Source organism: Maylandia zebra, linkage group LG16, assembly GCF_041146795.1.
Source record: "Maylandia zebra isolate NMK-2024a linkage group LG16, Mzebra_GT3a, whole genome shotgun sequence".
Taxonomy (NCBI): domain Eukaryota; kingdom Metazoa; phylum Chordata; class Actinopteri; order Cichliformes; family Cichlidae; genus Maylandia; species Maylandia zebra.
In genome coordinates, this window is record NC_135182.1 from 20,023,415 (window position 1) to 20,046,784 (window position 23,370).

The 23,370-nt window shown below is 41.4% G+C and overlaps 1 protein-coding gene across 1 annotated transcript in view; it reads right to left on the minus strand.

Moving 5' to 3' along the window:
- Positions 1 to 1,505: 1,505 nt before the first annotated feature.
- agps (alkylglycerone phosphate synthase) overlaps positions 1,506 to 23,370 on the minus strand; it is a 31,340-nt gene continuing 9,475 nt past the window's right edge. The window contains exons 6-21 of the mRNA XM_014409032.3: positions 23,248 to 23,322; positions 22,117 to 22,188; positions 21,476 to 21,555; positions 20,228 to 20,308; positions 18,998 to 19,123; positions 18,764 to 18,872; positions 14,773 to 14,900; positions 14,369 to 14,420; positions 12,832 to 12,908; positions 12,634 to 12,746; positions 10,828 to 10,897; positions 9,818 to 9,879; positions 8,989 to 9,078; positions 7,458 to 7,557; positions 7,222 to 7,279; positions 1,506 to 3,528 (exon numbers count right to left, since the gene is read on the minus strand). Of these exons, the coding sequence (XP_014264518.2) occupies positions 3,407 to 3,528; positions 7,222 to 7,279; positions 7,458 to 7,557; positions 8,989 to 9,078; positions 9,818 to 9,879; positions 10,828 to 10,897; positions 12,634 to 12,746; positions 12,832 to 12,908; positions 14,369 to 14,420; positions 14,773 to 14,900; positions 18,764 to 18,872; positions 18,998 to 19,123; positions 20,228 to 20,308; positions 21,476 to 21,555; positions 22,117 to 22,188; positions 23,248 to 23,322 (1,415 nt within the window). The 3' untranslated portion in view covers positions 1,506 to 3,406. The remainder of the gene's footprint in view (positions 3,529 to 7,221; positions 7,280 to 7,457; positions 7,558 to 8,988; positions 9,079 to 9,817; positions 9,880 to 10,827; positions 10,898 to 12,633; positions 12,747 to 12,831; positions 12,909 to 14,368; positions 14,421 to 14,772; positions 14,901 to 18,763; positions 18,873 to 18,997; positions 19,124 to 20,227; positions 20,309 to 21,475; positions 21,556 to 22,116; positions 22,189 to 23,247; positions 23,323 to 23,370) is intronic.

Below are 23,370 nucleotides of genomic sequence, written 5' to 3' on the forward strand. Positions count from 1 at the left end.
AAAAAAAAACAAGTGGAGGACAAAAGAGGAAATGACAGGCCTTAAAAAACATCTACAGAAAATGAACAGTGTCTGAAAGTCATATCCTTAAGAAATACAAAGAAATCATGACCTGAAACATGATCTGTATCTGGCCCATTAGTTGAGCTTTAATGTTGATTAAAGCATCAACAGAAATGGTGTAAATGGAAAGGTGGGAGTCTCTGTCATGGTTTGTGGCTTTATTTCAGCCAGTGACCTTGGCGTCTTTTGATGAAATTATGAACACACACAAAAAAAGGTTTTGATCCATTATGCAATAACATCAGAAAAGCATCTGATTGGCCTGTATTGATAGATGCTCACTCGTACAGATACTGTTGATACTGTTTATCTGGATGCTGCATTTTCAGATGAAAACGCAGAGACTTGGATGGTTGATCAAAAGTTTCTCCCACTGAAAACGCAATGTCCAGATAAACAGAATCAACTTTCTGGAGCTTCTGATGGGCAGTGGCGTCATTTTTCAGTTTGACAACAATCCCAAAGACTCTTCCAATACCTAGATAGAAAAACACTATCAGTGGTAGTCTAAAAAGCTTGGAAAGAAAAAAGCGTCTGGACTTCTTTATGTTGCTTGAAGACGTTACTGAATATTGACTTTCAAAAGAATTCAAGAAAACAAGAGGCAGCCCAAGACTTTTGCACAGTACCAAATAGTCCATCAGAGATGCTTATTAAAATTTTCCTCACCATGGACACTGTCTCCCGTTTTACATCTGATTTCTTCAGTGCAGTACTGACCTCATGTGGACAAATGCATCCTTGCACACAAACTGTATCTCTCAATGAAATTCAGTAGATAGGGCGTTTCATTGAGAAATCTTTGAATTTGTAAAGAGTGGAAATTGCACAACAAACATTAGACTGGTCAGGTTACAAAGATGTAAAGATATTAGTGAAAAGATAGTAATTACCTGCAAAATATATCAATCTAATCATATCGGGAAATATGACCGTCAGTCCTAAATTTAATTATGGATCCCTTGTGTCTTTTATCTGATATATCTATTCACACATAATTCTGAGCATTAGACTGTTAGACTGTGAAAGCTGCAGCGCATTTCACAGTTCAAGTCTGAGCTCGATTGCTGTTGATCTTGGTGGTGCTGACGTCAGCCAGCAGTGTGTGTGGGTGGCTGTGTGGGTGAAGATGACTCCCAAATGAGCCTGTGCGTAGAAAAAAAATAATAAAAAAATAAAAGCCTGCCAGGAAGCAAAAGACAGGCTCTGTTAAGCTCTGCTGTTTTACCTTGAGCTCCGCATGGTGCAGGTAAAGGCTGAGCAAACAAAAAAAAGCTGCTCTCAGGCTCTCGTTGACCTTCCTAACAGCCTGACAGTATAAATAAAGACAAGAACTGAAGGGCTAAATTTAAGATGATGTATGAGGAAAAAGTTTTCTGCTCTCGCAACAATGTGGAGTGCATACAAAAAGCCAAAGAAAATAATAAAGAATTCACAACTGGGAAGTTTTACTTTAATTTATTGCACAAACAGCATTGACAAAACATACTTAGAAGTTACTATGTTGTTAAGAGAAGTGGAAAAATTGACCAAAAAGGGTACAGCCATAACATTCAAAAACAAGCTCTCGCATATTTTTGACACAAGAGGGTAGAAGGTCAGATAAGAGTTTGGGGGCGGGTCCTGAACAAATCTTTTTACTTTTGGGGGATTTCTTTTGACCTTAAAGCACACAGGGATCCTGGAAAACATGACACATAGTTAACAATGGAAAGGTAGACCTTACTTCAACATGAGAGCAAAAAGTCCAGTATCAAAATGTAGTACATTACAGGGTCCGATCCAAAAAACCTTTCATACAATACACTATTCAACTGTTTGACGAGCTGAAGAATTTTGGGGTGAACACAAATGATCCAACTACATGGCAGGAAGAAAAAAAAAAGTGAAACATGGACTTGTGTTTTAATACAAAGTTTTAGCAGGTGTAACAGTCACACATATTTACATTTTAGAGCTCTTCAGATGGTTATCTTTGCATATGCTAATTAAAAAATACAGTTTAACTTTGCAGTAAGTTGCCATAACATTAAACACATGTACAGTATGCTCGCATGATCTGATGAGTTGAGTCTTTGGTACAACGTGAGCACCAGAATCCAGAGGCCCTACACTGCAAACGTGGTCATAATGGAAATGGCTTTTTCCCCTCCCCCCACTCTCTCAACAAACCATGCAAGGTTGATGCCTTCAGTGCAAACGCTAAACACACTGGGAATCATCAGTCTTTATCCTCATACTGTTTATCTAAGGGTGGGGAAATTTTGGTTGTGCAGAACAAAGACTCGAGGGGACCCATTATGTTTTTTCATCATTTTCTATTATGGTTTTATTATTGTAGTTAATGCTGCCATAACATCAACCCCACCCACCTGCTGCTGAACACTACTGTTTGTGACTGGCAGCCAATTAGAAGAGAGCTAGCTGAGATGAGATACGCAAAGGTCCAGCAGAAGATAAATAACGATTATTGTGACCTGTGAATCGTGCCAAGCTACTCGAGCAGAGTCCAAGAATAGAAAGGTGGGGCTAGATATGAACATAATAGGTCCCATTTAACTCGAAAAAGTTCATCACCAGTGGTACACACACACACGCATACACAAGAAACAAGTCTCTTGGCAATTGGTCAGTACAACAGAAGGCAGGAGGGCATGAAAAGATGAACAGAAGACACTGATGACCTTCACAAAGGGACTTCAATGTACACACGTGTAGTAGAAGGGTAGGCAGACAAAAGCTTTAGAAAGGCACAGAGCTTCAGAAAGCGCATTGAGCTGAAAGTTACCACTAAAGAAATGCCAATCACTCAATTGCATACACTCATACACACACACACACACACACACACACACACACACACACACACACACACACACACACACACACACACACACACACACACACACACACACACACACACACACACACACACACACACACACACACACACACACACACACAAGACAGGATCATGTAGACAAATTGTTTCTGCTAATGTTGGCAAGGATTTTTAGCAGTTTAACAAAAGAAAATGTGATGAAAAATGAAGGTTTTTGTTGCATCACAGTTGTGGCTTAGGAGGATGAGACCGTGACACGAGTAAAAATGAGCTTCAACATGGACGACAATGATTGTTACAGCAGATTAAGTGCAATACAAAGTCAAAGCAAGAAAAAGCCTGGGTGAATCGTTAAATGGCACCGGATGACACTTTTGATGTAGATGACAAAGATCTGTGTCCGTTTTGAAATCACATTTAGTATCTATTAATCAAAAATGCACAAGATGCTTTCAGAAAACAAAACAAAAAGGTTAGCTAAAGATGGACAGAATTATTTAATTAGAGGAGGTTTCTGTTGCCGAAGATGTTATTTGGGTCCACGTAGTCCTTGACAGACTTGAGCATCCCCATGCCGACGCTGGAGATGGTCTCTCTCATCCACTCCTTCCGAAGTTTCCCCACTGAATGACAGAGGAGAGAAATAAATAAAAAAACCAAGGAAGACGACTGAGGGGGAGAAATAGAGGAATCGGCACGGCTGATTGCTCAGCAGGCTGCTGGGAGCCAATCAATCTTGTGAGAGTGAGTGAATAAACAGAGGGTGATAAATGCTTTTATTCAGAGAGGAGAAATGTTTTGCATGGCATGATTTATGGAGCTCAGCAGACTATCAAACTCATTAGGCTCTGTGTGTTCCCAGAGGAGGGGCCGGCTGGCGGCTGGAGCGGGCCGTCCCCGGCTCCCTCACTTTTTGAGCCACCGCTCCCCTCCAATCCCCCCCCTGTCCACAGTCACGGGAGCGTTTTCTGTCTCATTGTGCCAACGGCCGCACTCCTCCAGCTGACCCGCGAGGGTTTTGTGCTCCGTTGTCCCGAACGTCACTCTATGCCCCAACACTGGCCCGATCATCATTAGGGTGCCACAGCCAGCCGTGGAGCACCAACACAATGGCACTCTGTCAGCGGGAGTTTGGCTTTCAGCCGCTCCTCGCGGCCTCTCATCATCGTCGTCCAAACCCCCCAACCTGAGGAGTGAGACTGCCTTCGGCATGAAGCCCAGTGAGAGCGCCCATTACTTTACCAGCTGTCCAGTTCGACATTCTCCAAAGCATTTGGACCTGACAGGGTCCCGCAGAGTGGAGCCGGCAACTTTTCAAACAGAAGAATTTAACAGCAAATGTAACCAAATTAAAGCACTAATTTATATTTTTGTATTTGGCAATAAGAGGAGGAAAAGAGTGGTGCTACTGGGGACTAACAACACTGACTTACTCAACTGGTCAGTAGACCCAAGAAACCCCAAATATGTAGATTTAGGTTCATGTCAAATGTTTTTCGGCACAGTCACGAAAATTGATCTAATTTCAAGTTTAACGTTGCCTTTTATGGCCTAACCAAGTACTTAAATAATAAATGATACATGAGAAGCTTTCACCTTCTCTCTGTTTTCTATCAGTGCAACTTTTTGGGGGGATAATGTGGGATTTGGGAAGCTGACAGGCAACTTTCACATTTTTCAGTGTAAAACACTGAAAAATGTGAGATAATAGCAGTGAGAATGATCATTTCGGTCACTGTTTTAGCTTTAATCCCTGCAAAATCAGTTCAAAAAGAGCAAGTAGTCATTATCAGAGTGTGATACTAATAACTAAAAATCCAGGAAAGGAAAGCTGCTTCATTCTTGGAAAAAGTCGTCTTTTAATAACAGTCCAGCAAAGAGGAAGTAAGTAAATTTTAACTTTTGACGTCGTGTCACTTTAAAAGAAATACTCGATATCTACAACCCACCCACGCAAAAAAAAGATAGACTTGAGAACAGAGCAGCTCAGAACAGGTGCTGCTCTCTGTGTAAACATGTGAAACCAGCAGTGTAATCAGTTTAGATAAGATTATAAAGGCCAAAAGGAAAAAAAACGAAATGAAAAACCCAAAAAAAACCCCCCAAAAACGTGTCTTCACATGCCTTCCTTTCCCAATCCACACGATTCTCTCCAGCCTCTACCCCCCCCGTGCTCCCAGGGCAAGATGAGAAAAAGGGGCCACCCTGACATGTTACAACGCTATGTTATCAGAGTTTGGCCAGGAAACCCAGATGGGGATAAGCCATGAGGCTAGTGAGGCCCGTCTCCTGACAAAACAGGGCAGACAGCGGGGTCACTGGGGACTCTGATACCACACAAACCTCCAGATGGGGACAAGGGGACCAATCAGCTGCTACCCAATAACTAAGAAAGTACCAAGCTCTCTACCACCACCACCTCCTCCCCACTTCTTTCCCCTCGTTCCACCTCCATCCCACCCTCCTCTCAGGAATAGGAGAGAAAACAGAAGGTGCTGGGACTGCATCATTGCCTCCATCACTGTGATAATTTACACATCTATCTTGTCATATTCTCTCTTTTTTGCTTGCTATTGCAATCAATCTCACCAGGCTTGGTGTGTGCAGCTGAGACATGCAAAGAAGTGCAGGTAGCTATTTTAGAAAATCCCCCCCTCCTTCTCAAAAATCAAACAACTGACATTTCTCCCATGTGGAAAAGCCCGGGGAAGTTCAGGGCGAATGGCAAACGCGGAACTTCACCAAATCAGGTCATTCTTTTTACCTCCTGAGAGCAGTGACCTGAGTGGAAGTGCAGTGTGGGGAGCAGGTGAGAGAGAATCTCCGCAAAAAAAAAGAAAAGAAAAAGAAAGCCGCAAGGTGAGGTGAAGACGCTGGGCACCCTCGAATGGCCTTCATTTGGAGAAGAAGAGAGAAGCTGGGTTGAGGCTCATCCGCTTCCACACCCCGCTCTCGCTCTCCTGGGGTTTCTCTAACAAATGGGGGTCAGGACATGACAGACAGGGTAAGGCAGTGGCCATGCATTCCTCTGATATGACCAAGCTGGAGTATTGGTTGAGGAGTTGCGGTGCAGGGTTGATAGATGGATGATTCTCCTGGTGATGGATGTTCCGACAACTCTTCACTGCTGCGACACTGGTGACCTAGTTAAAGAGGACATTTCTCCTGGTGTTCTGTTTTTAAGCACTGGCCAATATTTAAACATTTAACATGTTTGTTTTGGGGTTTTTTAAAGCCAGTTTGTTAAAACTGACTCCTTTTTCATGAAAAATGGTTTTCCCCTGGACAGCAGCTGACACACAGTGCTGTTAGGTGAGTATTACGTCCTGTAGTGAAAGGGGTCGAAGCGCTCTGCATGCAGAGATTCCCTTTCGTATGCCCACGCAGCACCGTGCTGACCTGCTGTAAATACAGGGCCACAAAAATGTATATTTTCTCCACTGGCCTCCCACCTCACCATCCTTGACTACATCTGTTTTGTTTGATACACAAAACCCAGGGAAACTAGCTCCATTTGTCAAGCGCTGATTGTGGGCAGACAAACCGTCCTGTCTGCACCCAGATAGCGAGCCCCGCTGTTATTAATCACAATTACAGAATGGGCCTCGCACACGGTAGCTGCATCAATATCCCACCCCCCTCTCCCCAGCGTCACCTCCCCGTGCCGCTCGGGGTGGCCGGGCCACCGTTTGGAGGTCAGTGTACAGCCGGCGATAACGGCGGCATCATTTACCCCGGCCCGCTGCCTCCTTTTTATTAGCAATCTTTTAATTTTGAACCCGTCCCCGCCTTCAGGAAAAATTGTGATTTAATATCGCAGCTGATTCACTACATACTGTTTTTGACAGGTGTGATGAATAGCCTCAAGTGATGTATGAAAACAGCGAGGCGGATGGCAATATAGATAAGGCAGCCGTTTCGGTTAGCCCTGATGGGGCCAGGAGAGTTGTTTCGCCGCCCTCCCCTGCTCACGTTTCATTTGGTCACTGCTGAAATGAACAAATAGCCGAGTCAGAGTCATTCATCTGAGCTGTGGGAACAGATTTTGGAAATGTGAAGGAAGCGATGAAAGATCCACGACCAAATGCACATTTACAGCACGACTGGCTGCCAGCGTGGAAGAGCACGCTGGGTAGGCTCGCCATGCTGTCATCGCAATTCAGTACAAAACTTTTTTTTTTTCCTGGCCAACTGAAACATGAGAATCTCCAAATATAACATCACTGTGCTTTTTTGGTGATTTATATGCACTTGCTTTCTGCAGTTTGTGAAAACAGGCTCTACATTTTAAGCACAAAATTCTCAGCTCTGGGTACCTCCATGGTGATGTGACAAGCTCCCTCCATTGGCAAGGATCTCCTCTCTAGCTGCATGCTGTGAAGAGGGGAAAAAAACAAAACAACACTCAGTTTATACATTATATAATGTTATATTCTGACATCTGTTCTGATGGGTGTTGGCGTTTCAACATGTTATCACATCAGATGCAATTTGCTCTAATTTTATTTAACAGTTTTTGGCATAATGTGCAGAAAAATAAAACTGGATCTACCTCCACTTGTTCATACACATGCACTGGATCACTGAGTCCTCTGTAGTTGAAAGCAAAGTAAAAGTAGACACAGGCACCGGCATCATACGTCTGAGTCACCCTGCACGAAAAAGAAACACGTTCAAACGAGCGGAAAAAACCTTAATCTTTCTCTTTCCACCGTCTCTCAGAAAATCCAATTTACATGCATGTGAAGGAGGAGTTTTTTGACAAGTTGCTCCATTTTACATACAATAAATGATTCTTTTCTATTGGAATCGGAAGACAAAGTGCAGTGGGAGGTTTGGTTTTCCCCAGCGAACCTCTGACCTCAATTCCATTCATGGTTAGCAGAAAGCGGAGGCAGCGTGGAAGCACTATCGCCTTTAATAACACAACATTATCACATAATAAATGGCGATCAAATCCTTTTACTGAATCATCTGAGCCACATTTACTCCTCAGGTATGATGCAGGCAGGGTGATTCAACTGACATCATAATATTTGTGTTTTCCCCACACCACTAAATGCAGCTTACGCTCAGGTTTTCGAACATATTGTGTAACAACCTTTGTGTTGAGAATATAATGCTGCTTTTCCCGTTTACATGTTCTCTCTCTGGCCTTGCTCCCTCTGGAGGAGCAGGGTGCTGGGCCCTTGTTCATTTGACATGGCCCATCACCTGGCACACTCACTGTTCTGGAGGTTAAATGGACAAATCAATCATGTGACAGACTGCAGCCGGGAAATGAATGGCTGTAGCATAATCAGGCTGAGGCCTAATCTGTCCGCAATCTGTGAGCAGCAGCCTGGTGCTCCTCAACCAGCTCGCCGTCTGTCTATCACAACGTCCGACCGCATTGTCTCCGTGGCTCTTGCAAACTCAACAGGGGTCACACTTGGTATGCACCTCAGTACTTCCAAGGTTATAACTGAAATGTATCTTTAGGATTGAATGCCATTTGCTGTCAAACAATAAAAGTTAGCAACTGATAGTCATTCTATTTTTTCTTTGCTTTTCATTTGTTTCTAATTTGGACCGACTTCTTCAAAATATTTCATTTGGGGAATGCTCTTGATTATTTGTGTATAGATGTCATTTAAAGGATTGATGTGATGATATTTTATCACAGCATGATGTTTATTATTTTTTTCACAAGCATTTATATTTGTAAAATTTAAACAATTCAAAAACTGTTACAAACTGTGACAAACAACTACATCTTATTCCTCAGTTTAAAATAGCATCCAACAAGAAAACCATTTAATCCTTGAGTATCATTTGCTAAAAACTACACTGCCCTGCTTGTTTAATAAGTTACCTGAGCTCGTTACATATGTGTGACCTGATTGAGAGTGTCATATTTTTAATAGCCTTTGGACAAATTAGAACACACAGTGCATTGTTGTGTTCTTTTCATGGGAAGAACAATATGAAATCTATACTGTAGGTGTCGTTTCTGCACTAGTGTTAAACATTAAAATATGGTGAGGAGACTGGCAGAGCGCTTGTACAGGCTCAGTCTTTTGGAAACTGTTTTTAAATATTACCTGCATGTGGATAATGGTGGAAACTGAACTCCTTTGTCTTTACACTCTCGCACAATGCGCGCTTTTACATTTCTGCAAATGTCCAAAACCCTAAAAAAGAAAGAAAGAAAAGACAAGAAAATTAATAGGAGTTTAAGCTGATATTTGTGTGTTTAAAACATGACAACAATGTGTATTTAAAACCAAGCACTGCAAAAATATAAATAATAAAAGAAAGACAGACCAAAAACATTAAAGAAAGGCAAGAGACCAGGCAGGAGGTAGAGACCAGACTGACTAACATGAAGACCATTGTGGGAGAGATTCCCACTGGTGTGGAAATGGCCGCCAGTCCTAAGCATCTGCAGTCGTGCGTGGAGTGTGGAGGATGGGGAGGAGGCTGGGTAATGAGCCAGGCACATATGCTCGCCTCACTGCCTGATCTCTTGGTCTCTCCCCATCAGGCATGTTACACAACAAGGAGCCTGCATGTGCTCCTGTTTGTTGTGTGAGAAAGCAGGACAATGAAAACATGTAGAAAATGCAGATCACAGTACATGGGTGTGAGATGAGCCTGTGACTCATAGTACATGGTACACATACAGAGGACACTCACACACCTCTCCCCTCTATGTATGTGTGTGGGTGTGTGAGTATGTCAGTAGTGGTACGTTTGTATGCTGAGGAGGAAAAGCTCCACCAACGCAGGGTCATTTAATGAGGGGAGAAGGCAGGCATGAAGGTGAATGTGAAAGACAGAGGCAAGGAGAAATAAACGAAAGGAAGGGAAAAACAGGATTAGGACGCTCAGGGCAGACTCTGCAGGAGGCGAGTGAATCAATGTATTTACCTGTCCCAAGGCACAGAGGTTTCAAAGGACTCGCCAATCACATAGTAGTCCATTCCCAAGTCCTGGTTGGAATGAAATGCACATATATAAGCAGGCTTATATGTTAATGTGATTCAGCACATTTTATGAGAACTGTGGTAACCCTGTAAATCAAGCGTATGCAGAAATCCTCCAAGCTTGTGATCTTATTTTGAAACCACAGCTTCTTATTTTTATGAGCTGGGTGACATTCGATCGATTTTTTTTTTTTTAAAGGCAATGCACAACTTTCTTTTTTAAAGGAAAAAAAGAGAAATGAAAGCAGCTTCTCTTCTCTGTACCGATAAAACAAAGACATTATCTTGGGCTTTTTTGTGATGTTTTACCACCGGCTTACATTCAACAGAACAAACCACTATCATAAAACTAGAATATAAAGAATGACTACATAAATAACTAGTAGTACTAGTAGACATCTCAACGAGACATTTTCAGACCTGTATTGCAAAAAGGCATTTTTGAATAGAAGCTGTCGCTTTATTGAAAAGGGCTTTAAATTCTGGATGCCCTTTCCGATGCAACCCCAAAAGGGTTTGTGGCTCCTCCTGGGATTGAAATCGGGATTATTGCTTGTTGGGCGAATGTGTAAACATCTACAATATGGAGCCACTGAGGAAGGACTTTTGACAACTGAGATAAAAAAAAACAAAAAACTAAAAAGCAGAAAGCTGTTGATGACCTGCTTAAGTATATTTAAACACCCTGCTTGTTGATGATTATCAGAAAGGTTTCTAACAGGGATGACCTGAGTCAACTTTCTATTGTCATTCTGTCTGCATTTACTGTGCTCTTCTACTGCTGTTCAATGCCTTGACAACAACTGCGACCAGATCAAATCAAAGCCCTCCCGAGGTCATATTCCGCTGCTTTCATTGCTGCTCGCTATCCTCTCCGCTGTCAAATTGCAATCTCCCTGCCTGCCCCACCTGCCCATCAGCTCAGGCAGGGAAAAAGCCAGAGAAGTGACCCACCCGGAGGTAAGCGATGACAAAGGTCAACATGTAGCCCCTCTGCCCATTGTCCTCTCCAGCTGCCAGGCCCCTGCGAGGAGACATCAGGGTTAATATTTAACAGATCTTTTCTTCAGCTTTGTTGCTCCGGCTGCTCCCTCTCACAACCGCTGTCTTGGAGGCTGTCAGTGCAACAATGTACAGATCAATGGCGCTATGCTCCTTGCATCGCCATAGGTCAGCCACACATCTATCACCTGCGGTGGGTAATCACATTTTCATCTACCATCCAAACTAATCAGGCCAAGCTCATTAGAAAATCACTATATTGATTTTCACCCTTCTTCCTGTTTCCCATCACTGCAGGAAACGTTCCTCACCACACCTAAGCAATCCATCACCGGCACTTGAGCTGATGGGTGATGGCCATTTAATGAAAATAATGCAATTATTAAGACTATGTTGCATCTGACAGGTTTTGGCTGGTATGGCTTAACCCCTTTCTATCACAAAACCATTGTTTGAACCTCAGCAAGATCCTAAAATAGAAGCAAACATGAAATGCTACAATGGTGTCAAATAAGACTTAATGAATATAATGTATGGCATGTACAATCAAATACTGATCAAACATTTGGCAAAACAGGGAATGCCTTGCACAAGATATTAATTACAATGAAACACTGGACTTTTTTATTGTTTCTCTTAACTAAAAAAAATATTAAAAATCCAGAGTCCGTTTTGGTAGCAACTGTATGAACACTTGAGATCTATAGATTTACAAACGCTTCACATAGATGTGAAATATCTGCAAACGTAAAGGTTACTGCCACAACCACTTTAATGAATGACTAACACATTTATGCATTGGCTATGTCATGACTCATGATGGTGCAAATCTTGTACAAATCCTTGCAGCCAGTTTTCAGACCAAACATATCACATTTGTGGTCTACCTGAGATGAAAGGTTGATATCTTTATCCATTCATATGTTTCTGCAGTTTTTTAAATGTCCAGTTTACCATAAAAATCCATCTTTGAACTTTAAAGCTTTCTTTCTTTCTTTTGTTGTGTGTGGAAGATTTTGGATCTGAGTAAATTAGGACCGAGGTTTTGTGTTCTTATGTGGCTGTGCAAAATAATGGGAACAGACAAAAATGTCTGAGGAAACTGTGCATCAGGATTATTTGGAGTTAGTTATAGATGAGAAATGTTTATATGAGATTTCTACACAGATATATTCATATTAGGTTTCCAAAAACCTTTTACCTTTTACCAATTACAATTCACCAATAAATAAAAGTAATTATTTTCATAACAATTACACAGATGGCAAATGAACTGAATATTCTTTTTTGAGGGCTTAAAAATGGTTCTGGATGAAGGAGGTTTCCTCTCTGGCTGGCTGGTAACAGATTTCCAAGAAAGTCCTTATTGATGTGTTTCATGATCAATCACAAGAGCCAAACACTCCCCAGCTGTGTCTTGTGGCCCTGTGCTGTCCTAAGGGGAGCTGTGCCCTACTATCTCTGCCCACCTCACACCTACTTTAACATTAAAGCTAGCCTGACAGGAGGACATCCAGAGGTGATCCATCAATCCACATCGAGACAAGCTACTGAGTCGAAGAACAAATCTTAAGTGTGTAACTGTGCTTCTCAATTCTTATCACTGCTACTCCAAGGCTGCTTGAAAGCAGCGCCACCACTGTGTATAAAGCCTCACCTTATGGCACATTTCTAACCTTTCTGATCTTTAAATGATCCAACAATATAGAGATATAGAAGAAAGATGTAAAAATACCAAACTCAGCAGCCACTACTCACCCAAATTTTGCAGCGATGTCATAAACCTGCTTTTCATGCTGCAGGACCTTCTCGCGGTCTCCCTCAAACAGCAGGGTGGCCACACACAGGCGGTTGGGGTCAAACCCTTTGAACTGAGAATTAAAGAGGTAGGCTCATTTTTCATGTAAAACACCTGCAGCAAGAACCTTACAGTGTTCACCCCTGGTTATTTTTTACCTTGGTGATGTAAAATTTCTTCAACCCGTCCAAAAAGGAAGTGAAAATTGAAGATACTTGAGGCTTCAGGGCATGACCTGTTAAATATCAGATTAAAATCCGTTCAGTTAATTCACCTAAAAGAAGCCCTAAAGTAAATAAAACAAAATTTCCCACAAATTAGGCAAACTCTGCTTCTGCTTGCATCCTCCAGTGTTCTGAGAGAGCAAAGCAACTCTGATATATTTGGAATTGCAAACAAAAGAAGAAGAAATAAATGGTAACATTTGAATAACTTCACAACTGGCCAGTGGCTGCGAGCGACAGCGACTATAAATCAGAGAGTTTCCGAAGGGAAGTGGGGTTGACACAGTGATATCCGTCTTCCTCAGCCACCCTTTTTGATTTATTCCTGATCGGACGCACAAAAGCGCCTGTGGACAAGGGAAAATGAGGGGCTGGGGCCAATGGGATGGTTATCAATCACAGCAGGGAAGTCATGGGTGATGTCGCCGAGACTTAACAGTTCATTTATTTCCCCCTATGCTCAAGTCTCTTCATCACTTAGTGTCCTAATTGTTTCCATTCCAAACTGTGATTGTGGGTCTTAAGGTCCCTCACAGCCATCATACTCGTTAATTAAATACTCAAAATCCAGAGAGAAAAAATTGCTAATACAATGAACAAAAATGATATGTTCATATGTTTATATTATCTTTCCTTTATACAAAATCCTTATTTTTATATATTAATACAGGTAGAGCTAAATTGTTTGTGTAGTCTCAAACTAAAAAAAAAAACCCCAACCCTTTTATACAGTACACAAACTTTCTCCACAGTAATCATTATTAAAAAGTAAGGACAAGTTACTAAATCCATGAATGCATCATAGTGCCATGAGTTTTAGTTTTTATCCCCCCTCCCAAAAGAAAAAGAAAAAGAAAAAAAGATCCTGGTCACTTTGTCTTCCCTGTGTAAGGCTAGGAAGTGCCTACTCTGTGAAAAGTGGAAATACAGGGAAGATAATGAGATCCCACGAGACTGGGGAACTTTGCAGCGATCTCTGGGAATGCCAGATGCATTCCACTGGACCCGAAGAAACAACATCATAAAACTTCAGTGCAATAATGACTTAATTCTGGTCGGGTTTATTTTTCATCGTGCTTCAAACTGTGTGTTTGTGTGTGTGTGCGCGCAGATATTCGGTTGCAAAAATAATAATCAATTTAACGATTCAGTGGCATGGACCGTTGTGACATCATTGACTGCTGCACAAGTGCCGTTCATGGTTAGGTGGAACACCAAACAAAATAAAATGGGAGAAACTAAAGAAATGATTAAACCACATCATGTGGCTCATGTTGCAAAGCTCTCTGATCAAAGCCAAAGGTTTTATTGGGGCCTGGAAAAACAAAAAATAAAAATCTAGCCAAATTAAGTCCTACTTGTAATGGGAAAAGCTAATGTTGAGAATTTGTAGATTAAATGAAAGTCATATAGACACATAAAGAGGTGATAACTGAGATGGGCTTAAATGTGAACTCCAAATAAAACTTACCAAATTTAAATTGTTCATTATCCATGAGTCGTATAGAAGCTGGGGCACACCTCTGCAGGGAAAAGAAGTTGGCCCGAATTAGTCGAATGAACAACAATAAAGAGCTTTGACTTTATAGCTTTTGTTTATTTGTCCTAAATGTACAGTATACAGACTCTCTGAGACAGCACTTCAGGCCAAATGAGGTCTGACGACGTCAGATGCCTTTGCAAGTTGGTCTATAAATCAGTTTTTCCCTGCTTTCTTCTGCCAGGTTAGCTTTAAAGGAGGTAAAACGAAGACCTGAAAGTGCTTATTTTGTGCATACCTCAAACACAGTAACTTTCTAGCCTCCATCTCATGTTGAGACATGGCTTTATGAAGCAACAGAGCACAACATGCTGAAGGGGAGATTAACCTGTTACCTGTCTGGCAACCTCTCGAAGACAGGCAACTCCCATCTCGAAATTAGGGAACACCACAGAGCCGTATTTTTGGTACTCCGGCATGGGACGAATCTTCATTGTAACCTCAGTAACCACGCCCAGGGTTCCTGTGAAAAATCACAGTGAGAGATTTTGAGCAGAACAAAAGTACGTACATCAGTTCCCAGAGTTTATATGACCTAACCCGCTTTAAGCGGAACTCAAGACTGTTTTACAGGGCTCTGTACAGGGGTTGTTCTGGTGACCTTTGTCTCACATTTCACTTAGCAGATCTGGTTTTCTACCACACACTGGGGGATAACTGAGATTTATCAGCTTAAGAACACCAGGAAGTAAAGCAGGGGTATATCAAAGGCACCAAGACCAACAACAGCAACACGCACACAAGGTAGAAGGAAACCTGTGGCTGACCTCATGACCTGGAAGCTTTCAACAATTACCTGCTGCTGCTGCTGAAATCCTCACACCACTTGGTTCAAATATACCCAATGTTTATTTGAAAGTAAACTATGGGTAGCAAAGGATGTTTGCCATCTCTTCTCATAAAAAAATTGAATTAAGCTCAATCTTTGAGCACTTGCTTTCAGATGACTTTTCTGAAAAAGATGTGGCTAATCAAAATGCTTTCTTTTGTTATCAGATGAAAAATGAAAACTACAATGAGTGAAAAAAAATTAAAACATTGCTTTTTCTACAAGAACACAAGCACAGTTTAAAAACATCTATTCTTAAAGTGAACTGTACAAACATTTTAAGGGTTTTGGACAACAAAAGAGAATATCTGATGGGTTTGCACAACACGTAATTGCCATTTTTACACTTTCTCCACACACTCAACAATGAACAACAGCTATTAGAGCTAGTTTGTGAATTTTATTGCTATGATCCAAATTGCTTTCTTGCACCCTGTGCACTCTGTATCATTATAGATCACGTTCATTTATAAATGTATCCCCCATGAACACAGTCCATCAGGAGGCTTCATCAGCCTGTTATGGTTGTTAATGAGGCCTCTAATGTGACACTGTATGCCACATGCTGCTCCCTAGTGGCACACTGGAAAACGTGACTGCATTGGGCCTCACCCCAAGAAGGGTTTTTTCTCCCCCCCCCTCCTGATAGCATGCAGGAGAAGCCACTTAATGAGAGAGGGGTGGGGATCTAGAGAAGGAGAGAAAGAAAGACTGTAGGAGGAGCCAGGGTGAGGGCTAAATGGAGGCAATAAGAACAGCAATGCTGGAAAAACTCTCTCGGGACAGATGCAATGAAATACTGAGTGCAGCTTAAGCTAACTTTACTGGAACTCTTGCTATTAGACTAACCTCATCTTAAAGGCTACGTATTTGCGGAAAGGGAATATTCACAATGAAGAGCGTTTTTAGCAGCAAATATTTTGACCAAAAAAGCCACTGACCATTGTGCAACCACTGCTTTAAATCAATCATTTAACTCTCAACATTAGGTTAGCGTTAGTTGGTTTCATATCGTATTTTCTGCATGGTTGAGGGGAGTTTAAAAGAGAAAAGGATTAGCATTGATCATTCCAATCATTGTTTACACTGGCTGTAGCAAGGGGGAAGAACTACTTTGCATTCAGGTTACTTCAAGGTCAGAGAGATACACAGACCCGTTGTTGTGCAGAGAATAAGAAGTCTGAGGTTTCACAGTAATTTCTAATGAAATGGATGCGTTCCACTTAACATGCAGAGCATAGTTGAGGGTTTTAGCGTGGCGCTTTGCTGTTGTTGTGGCCTACTGTCAGACACCAGGATGGGATTCTTTCGGTGAGGAGGTAGATAATTTTAATGAGACTGTGTGCTGGTGTGACCTCTTAGCAAAAGAGTTAGGCCTCCCAGAACAACATGCTCTACCACTGAGGTGTGGTCCTGTCCTATCTCTGCTCAGTGTAGCAACCACAGAAGCAAGAGCATCTTCAATTTCACTCACCTTAATTGCAAAAAAGCTCCTTCTCTAAGCTTGGGTTTTGAAGATATGAAGCATGTTAGAAAAAATGTGCTACTGTGATATTAGATTATTCAATATTCAAAATATTTGTACCATGTGAGTGAGTACATGAGTAAGCAATATCTAGCTATGTATTACAAGTAGACTGCTATTATTTTCACTTTCAGTAATTGATTATCTTTTATAGACTCATATCCAGAAAAAGCAGCAAACTAGGCTTGTTGTTCTCAAGTCCACTGTTTCACAAACGTAACATTTTTTGGATGCCATCAAGATGCTAGAGTTGCTTTACACACACACACACACACACACACTACATAGGACAATGCACCATGTATTGCTGGCTGTATAACTGGCCAGTAAGCAAGACAAACACTATTCTGATATTGATTGTAACATGATATTTAATCCGATACAGGATTTTTAAGACTGATATTGATACTGATATTTGGTGATTTAAATTTCCAATATTTTACAAATCAGCTGAGGTTTTCTTTCAGATACATGAAATATAACTGATGTTATGGAAATCTGCTTATGTGTAGTTGTTCACTTAGTTGGATCAGCTCGATGTGTTTGTGATGTTCCAACACGTTGCAGGGAAGTTGCAGAATGCCCTTTAGTGGACAAAAGATGTAACACTCATTACATGGTTGAACTGTGTTCCTACCAACTCTTCTTTACTTTTTAAATTTAAATTTATTGGATGATGTAAATGCAGATATGGACAGATCAACAAATAGCTATTGTAAGCCAATAGTATTTGCAGATAAAACAGTCTGGCTCTAAGGGTTCATAGTGCATAAATAATAGGGAACCCATTGCAAGTATCTTTTAGAAATTCATCCTTTGGGAAAGGAATTCTTGGATTTGGTCATTGTGTACTTCTGTAGGTATTTGCCCACGGAGAGCTTATGAGGAGATGGGTTTTCAGCCTATGCAAAAATGCTCCCATGCATCCAACAACCCAACAGTGCAGAGCTCAGCTATGCGTAGGTCGAATGCTGATTGGCTGACAAGTGGGCTGGAACAGGGAAGGGAGCCACAGGCTTTTCACAGGAGTTCACCAGGAATGGGAGAAGCATAACCAAACATCCAAGATCTGCTCTGTTTCACTTCAGCTCTTTGTATGTTGTAACTTATGTGTATTAGTATGTTATAACTACTCTGCATCTGGCTGAAGGACCATCAACAACCTAACTGAGAGCCCACAGATCATTTGTACCAGATACTTTGGACACTGCAGTCATCTCACAACAAAAGTTTTTCTGCAGGGCTGTCCCGAGCACCCTACAGTCTACTAGGGCAGAATCATGTTCAAGCCATGAAGTGTAAAGTGCCAAACGTATTTAAGGCAGAGCAAAATTCTTTGGAGAAGATCTTTAATTCTGTGGTGGCTGAGTCATAAAGAGTAAAAATACATGTGGCTAGCTTAATTTGAAACTACCCATATATGGCAACTGTCAGTCAAAACATGACCTCTCACAGTTAATCTGCGCGGTCAGGACACAACTTCCAACCTTCAAACCCTGTTTCTTGGTATGATACTGTTGCTGAGATCAGTTTCGCTGAACGCAAATAGAGACTTCTGTAGCAGTCCCAGCCCAGTCGAGGAGCAGATTGCTGAGCTTTGTAGGGCAAATAAAAAGTTTGTATCCACAGCTGTTTAACATAACGATGCCAAGAGTCTCTGAACCTCTTCATTATGCAGGGGAAACCTGACATATGGCAGTATTCTCTGTGGGCATTCACAAGGACAGGACAGTGCAGATGGGGAGCAGAGGACACTTGCTGGTTCCTAACTAACACCTCTCCAGATCACATTTCCACCAATGCTAGTAAATGTGTAAGAAGCGGAGAGCATGAGAATCATCCTGATGTTACCGTTTTATCACAGAGGTTTCAAAGACACACACACAAACCCACATTGACATGCATGTTTACACAACTGCACACACGCCCACATGCACTCCTGAACTGGAATAACGTGAGAAAGTCATCTAACCTTCCGAGCCCATGATGAAGTGGTGAACATCCGGCCCCGTGGACATGCGAGGTCCCTGACAGCTCTTTTCAATCACACCTTGTGGGGTAACCATCTTTATGTGGACAACCTATTCAGTGAGAACACAGCGATAAAGCAGCTTTAGAACCAAACAACACCTGCCCAAACTTAAAGACGTGAAGCCCACAAAACCTAATGTAATAATTTTCTTTCTACAGGTTTCTGCGCACTCACCAGGTCCTCAATGTTGCCATAGATGTTCTTCTTCATACCTGATGCTCTGGTTGCTACCCAGCCCCCCAGGGAGCTGAACTCCATGGAGTCAGGCTCGTGTCCTGTACAGTAGCCGCTCTCATTAAGCTGCAATAAAATGGAAAAATATAAAAAAAACATGTTTGTTTTTAACTTAAAAGGGAGCCAGAAATGTGTGGTAAACAATGATGTCGTAAACCCACGAGAATGTTTTAATAACAAGCGAAGAGAATGCGCAAGCAAAGGGAAAATATAATTGCACCTCTGCTGCTGCATGTCACTGCTCTAGTTATACCGCAATGTAAAAACGGCGGTTTTATGGCATTGGTGGTTTTATAATGGCCCAAAATAAACCAAGTGGAAAGACTCTCTTTTTAGTCTGACAGCAGCTCTGCTGTCATGTGCAAAATAATGCCTGTAAACTTGATACATCCAGCACACACAAGCCTTTGTTAGTAAAACTAAAATAATAGTAAGTTTTACATATTTATTTAAGTGTATGAGTTATGCAGGCAAGACTGCTTACACATTCCTCTTCCACAAAGAAAAAAAGAACAGAAAACACACTGTATGGCTTTGTTCCTTGCCATGCAGTAATAACAATGTACTTCTGAGAAATCTATTCATCAGATTCACTATCCCCAAGGCTTTGAGGAGAATGTGTAGGTCATTGGGAGCCCACACATTCTCCTTAAGGCAGACGTAGCACTGAAAGATTGCATCTTTAGGCGGAACATTCAACAGTAATAATAATTAAGATCTTAAAGTACAACAACAATGCTCCCCAGAAGCACAAGGGTAAAGTCAAGCCTTGTTTTATCACAGCATTCCTCTGGAAGGCAGTTTATAATGCAGACCCATCTGCTCTATGAAATCGGCCCAGTCTAAATGCAGAGGTGGAGTCTGCTTTAAATGCAGCTCACGCATTCCTCTACATCAAACGCCTGCTCCTTCTCCATTTTTCTGAATTAGCTTGATGGTGCCATCTGCTCATGACCACCGTCTCAGACTCTAATCTCTCCCCTTCAGCGCTCTGCTCCTACCGCAAACTCCTTCCTGCACCCTGTTAGATCTACTGAGCAAAGAGTACCAAGGTGAATGAGCACAGACAGCCTCCTAGGGAACAGGCGCACAGCTTGATTGTTGGCACAACGCTTTATATTAACGTAAGCTCTTTCGGTGAATTAAAATGGATGGGCGAGCAGTACTTACCAATCTCTCTAGATCCTGACCGACAATGCCAGCTTCCACATGGGCAGTTAAATTTTTCTCGTCAATCCACAGAATGCGGTTCTGTGACAAACAAACAACATGTCTGAGGACGTCATAAACATAAATTTTATATTTCACAAAGTTTTTTGGGAGAAATGTTTTTTTAAAGCTGTTTCCTTTGTGTAAAACGGCTGCTTTCAAACACATATTGTATATCGCCATGTCTGTCATCTGAGCTCTGCCTACATCTGTTATGTTGACTTAAAATATCTCAGACTCAGACATAAACATTGCACTCAAGAGCAGGCTGTGGAGACAGTCTCTTCACAGTTTGCTTACAACACGGTATGTTTTTCATCAAAACGTCTGAGGACGAATGTGTGCAGACAAGGATGGGAGACAACTGTCAGTTTCCCAAAGGCTTAGCCCTACCTATAGGAGGTCATAAATTAGTCCCCAGAGCTAATAAACGTTACGTTCCTACTACATTGCTCCTTTCATGTGGTTCAGCTGGAGACACCTGACCTCTGATCCCTGACACAGAACGCTGGTCACTGATGTCAGTGGCAGCAAACTCAATGAGTGGTGAGCTAGGAGCTTGTAGACAGCTTGCATATCACCTCTGGGTGAGCATGGATCAAAGGGCTTTACTGTACAGTGACAATTTTCACCACTTTATATTGTATCCGATAAAAGATTATCATGTTTATGGGGACTTGTTTGGGATTGTATTGAGATTAATGGCTGGTGGTTTTGTCCCTATCCACACAACTAATTTACCAATTCTAACTCTGGCTGCACTCATGTTACTGAAAAAAAAAAGATGTATATGGGAAAAAAGAACACTGGAAACACTCAGTCTCATAATGCAATAGCTTGTAGCACACACTAACAGTTTCCACTATTACTTGGCTGTTATCAGCTGATAAAAAGAAGGAATTCCTGAGCCCAAATAATGTACATGTACTATTACTACAATCATGTTTTGCCAAAAACACAATTTTACTTGACACATTTTTTTAGTAATCCAAACCTGAAGAGATATCAACAATAGACACAGAAAACAACACGTTGAATATTAATCTTAATATCCATTTCAGCTTATGGCCTGGTGTCTATGAATAAGTATACTGATCCAGCCTGACTCTCTCTCAGTCTCTTTTCAGATTATTGTTCTAACTTTAAAGATCAGATAGATTGATTTTAGTTTAGTTGTCCTTAACGCTGATCGCGCAGGTGTTTACGTACCATCTGTGAGGTATCCAACGACACGATGGAACGAGTTTCCTCTGGGGGGCACTCGAGGGCACTAGAGACACTAGTCCCTCCTAAGAGATAATAAAAACCACTGTTACAATAAAACTCCTTTTCACAGCAGTCATTTTGACACGTTACAGGAGGAAAAGCACCATCTGAATAGCTCATCCTTGAGGTGCAATATATAATTTTTTCTTATGGCACGTCTGCACACTTCAGGATTTCACTGCAGTAATGAATGACTGACTTTTATTGATATGATTGTCACGAACCTGTTCGCAAACTGCAATAAAACTAACAATACGTAAGATTTATTTCTCCCATATTATTAGCATGACATTTTTTAGTAGTGACTGACAGAAGAAAACAAACAAAAAAGTTACAATCATTTCCTATGGTTGTAACCACCACAATTAGTGCAGTGTCCACTGCTCTACTTTTAACAGCAGCATCTATAATATAGATAATAAAGCTTTCACTAAGCCCTCACCCACCCACATAAAAAACAGATAACTGATGGATGAAATTACACTATATGTTACAAGTTGCGAAATGCAAATAAACTAGAGCCCCATAGTAATTTTACATAAAAGCTAATTATGTAGATTAACGCCTTTGATTTCATAGCTCACCTCCATATGGCATCAAACAAACGTTGTGTTTGCATGCGAGCTCCACAATTTTCACTACATCATTGTGACAGTCTGCAAAAAACATAGAAGATTGTTTTGTCTTTTTGAAACATAACTCTTTTACCATCTGCTACAATGTTTATATATTAAATATTCATAAAATAATATTTTTAAAAAAGCATGCACACACTGGAAAGGGAAAAAATGATGGCACATAACACTATCTGCATACCACTGACAACGTAAAAATGTATATTTCGTGAACCTTTAGAGCGGGGGGGGGGGGGGGGGGGGGGGGGGGCGGGGCAGCGGGGAGACAGGGCATCCTTTGATTTGCCTCGGGCTTTCCTCAGGCTGAGTCAAACTGCATGAAGCTACACTCTCTTGGGTGGGACATGCTAGATCAATACAGATGTATTTTAACCAATCAGAGCCCATACACTGGGGCAGTGAGTGAGTGGGATGAACAGCAATACCAAAGTACATGGATGTGCTTGACTGGCCTCGAGAGCTTTTAAGAGGCAGTGAGAAATGCTTACATTCTACTGCATTTGGGCATCCAATTAAACACATAGCGTAGGCCAAAGGATTACAGCTCCACAAACTAAACATCCACTTAAAATTCACTTGTAGAGGCTACCGAGGAATGGCAATTATAGCTCAAAACATCTACTGCACATTTAGTAGATGAGAGTGCATTTGTACGGTTGGAAAAGTTAAAACTTGGGATTAGCCACTGTGGATGAGAATGTGCCTACAGTTGCCTGGTGATTCGCTTCCCATTTGGGAGGCTGCTAATCAAGTTTCAACCATCAGTCAACATTTATTTGCATGATAAAATAGTGCTAGCCATAACAAGAGAAAACCAATCTCAGAATCATAATTCATGAGTGTACTATGCAGGGCCAGACTGTGGAGTATTGGGTGTCAACCGTCCTCCCCCTGACGCTTCTTATTAAGCTTCTACTCATACATATTAATATCCCTGCCGCTGCAGAGATTAACCCTTTAAATCACCTAAGACAGTAGGAGGGATCAGTTATGCTATGTAGGAGGAGAAAAGCAGACACACAGTGGAAAGAAATTATATATACACATGTTTAACAGTGACAGCATAGCTTCTGAACTCACTTGGCCATACAACCAAATCTGGAACACGGCCAATTTTCCCCTCTCTCAAAGCAAAGATCTCGTGTAAGCAATGGCCTGGAAAAAAATTTAAAAATGAAATTACGTCACCATTTTTAAAATATT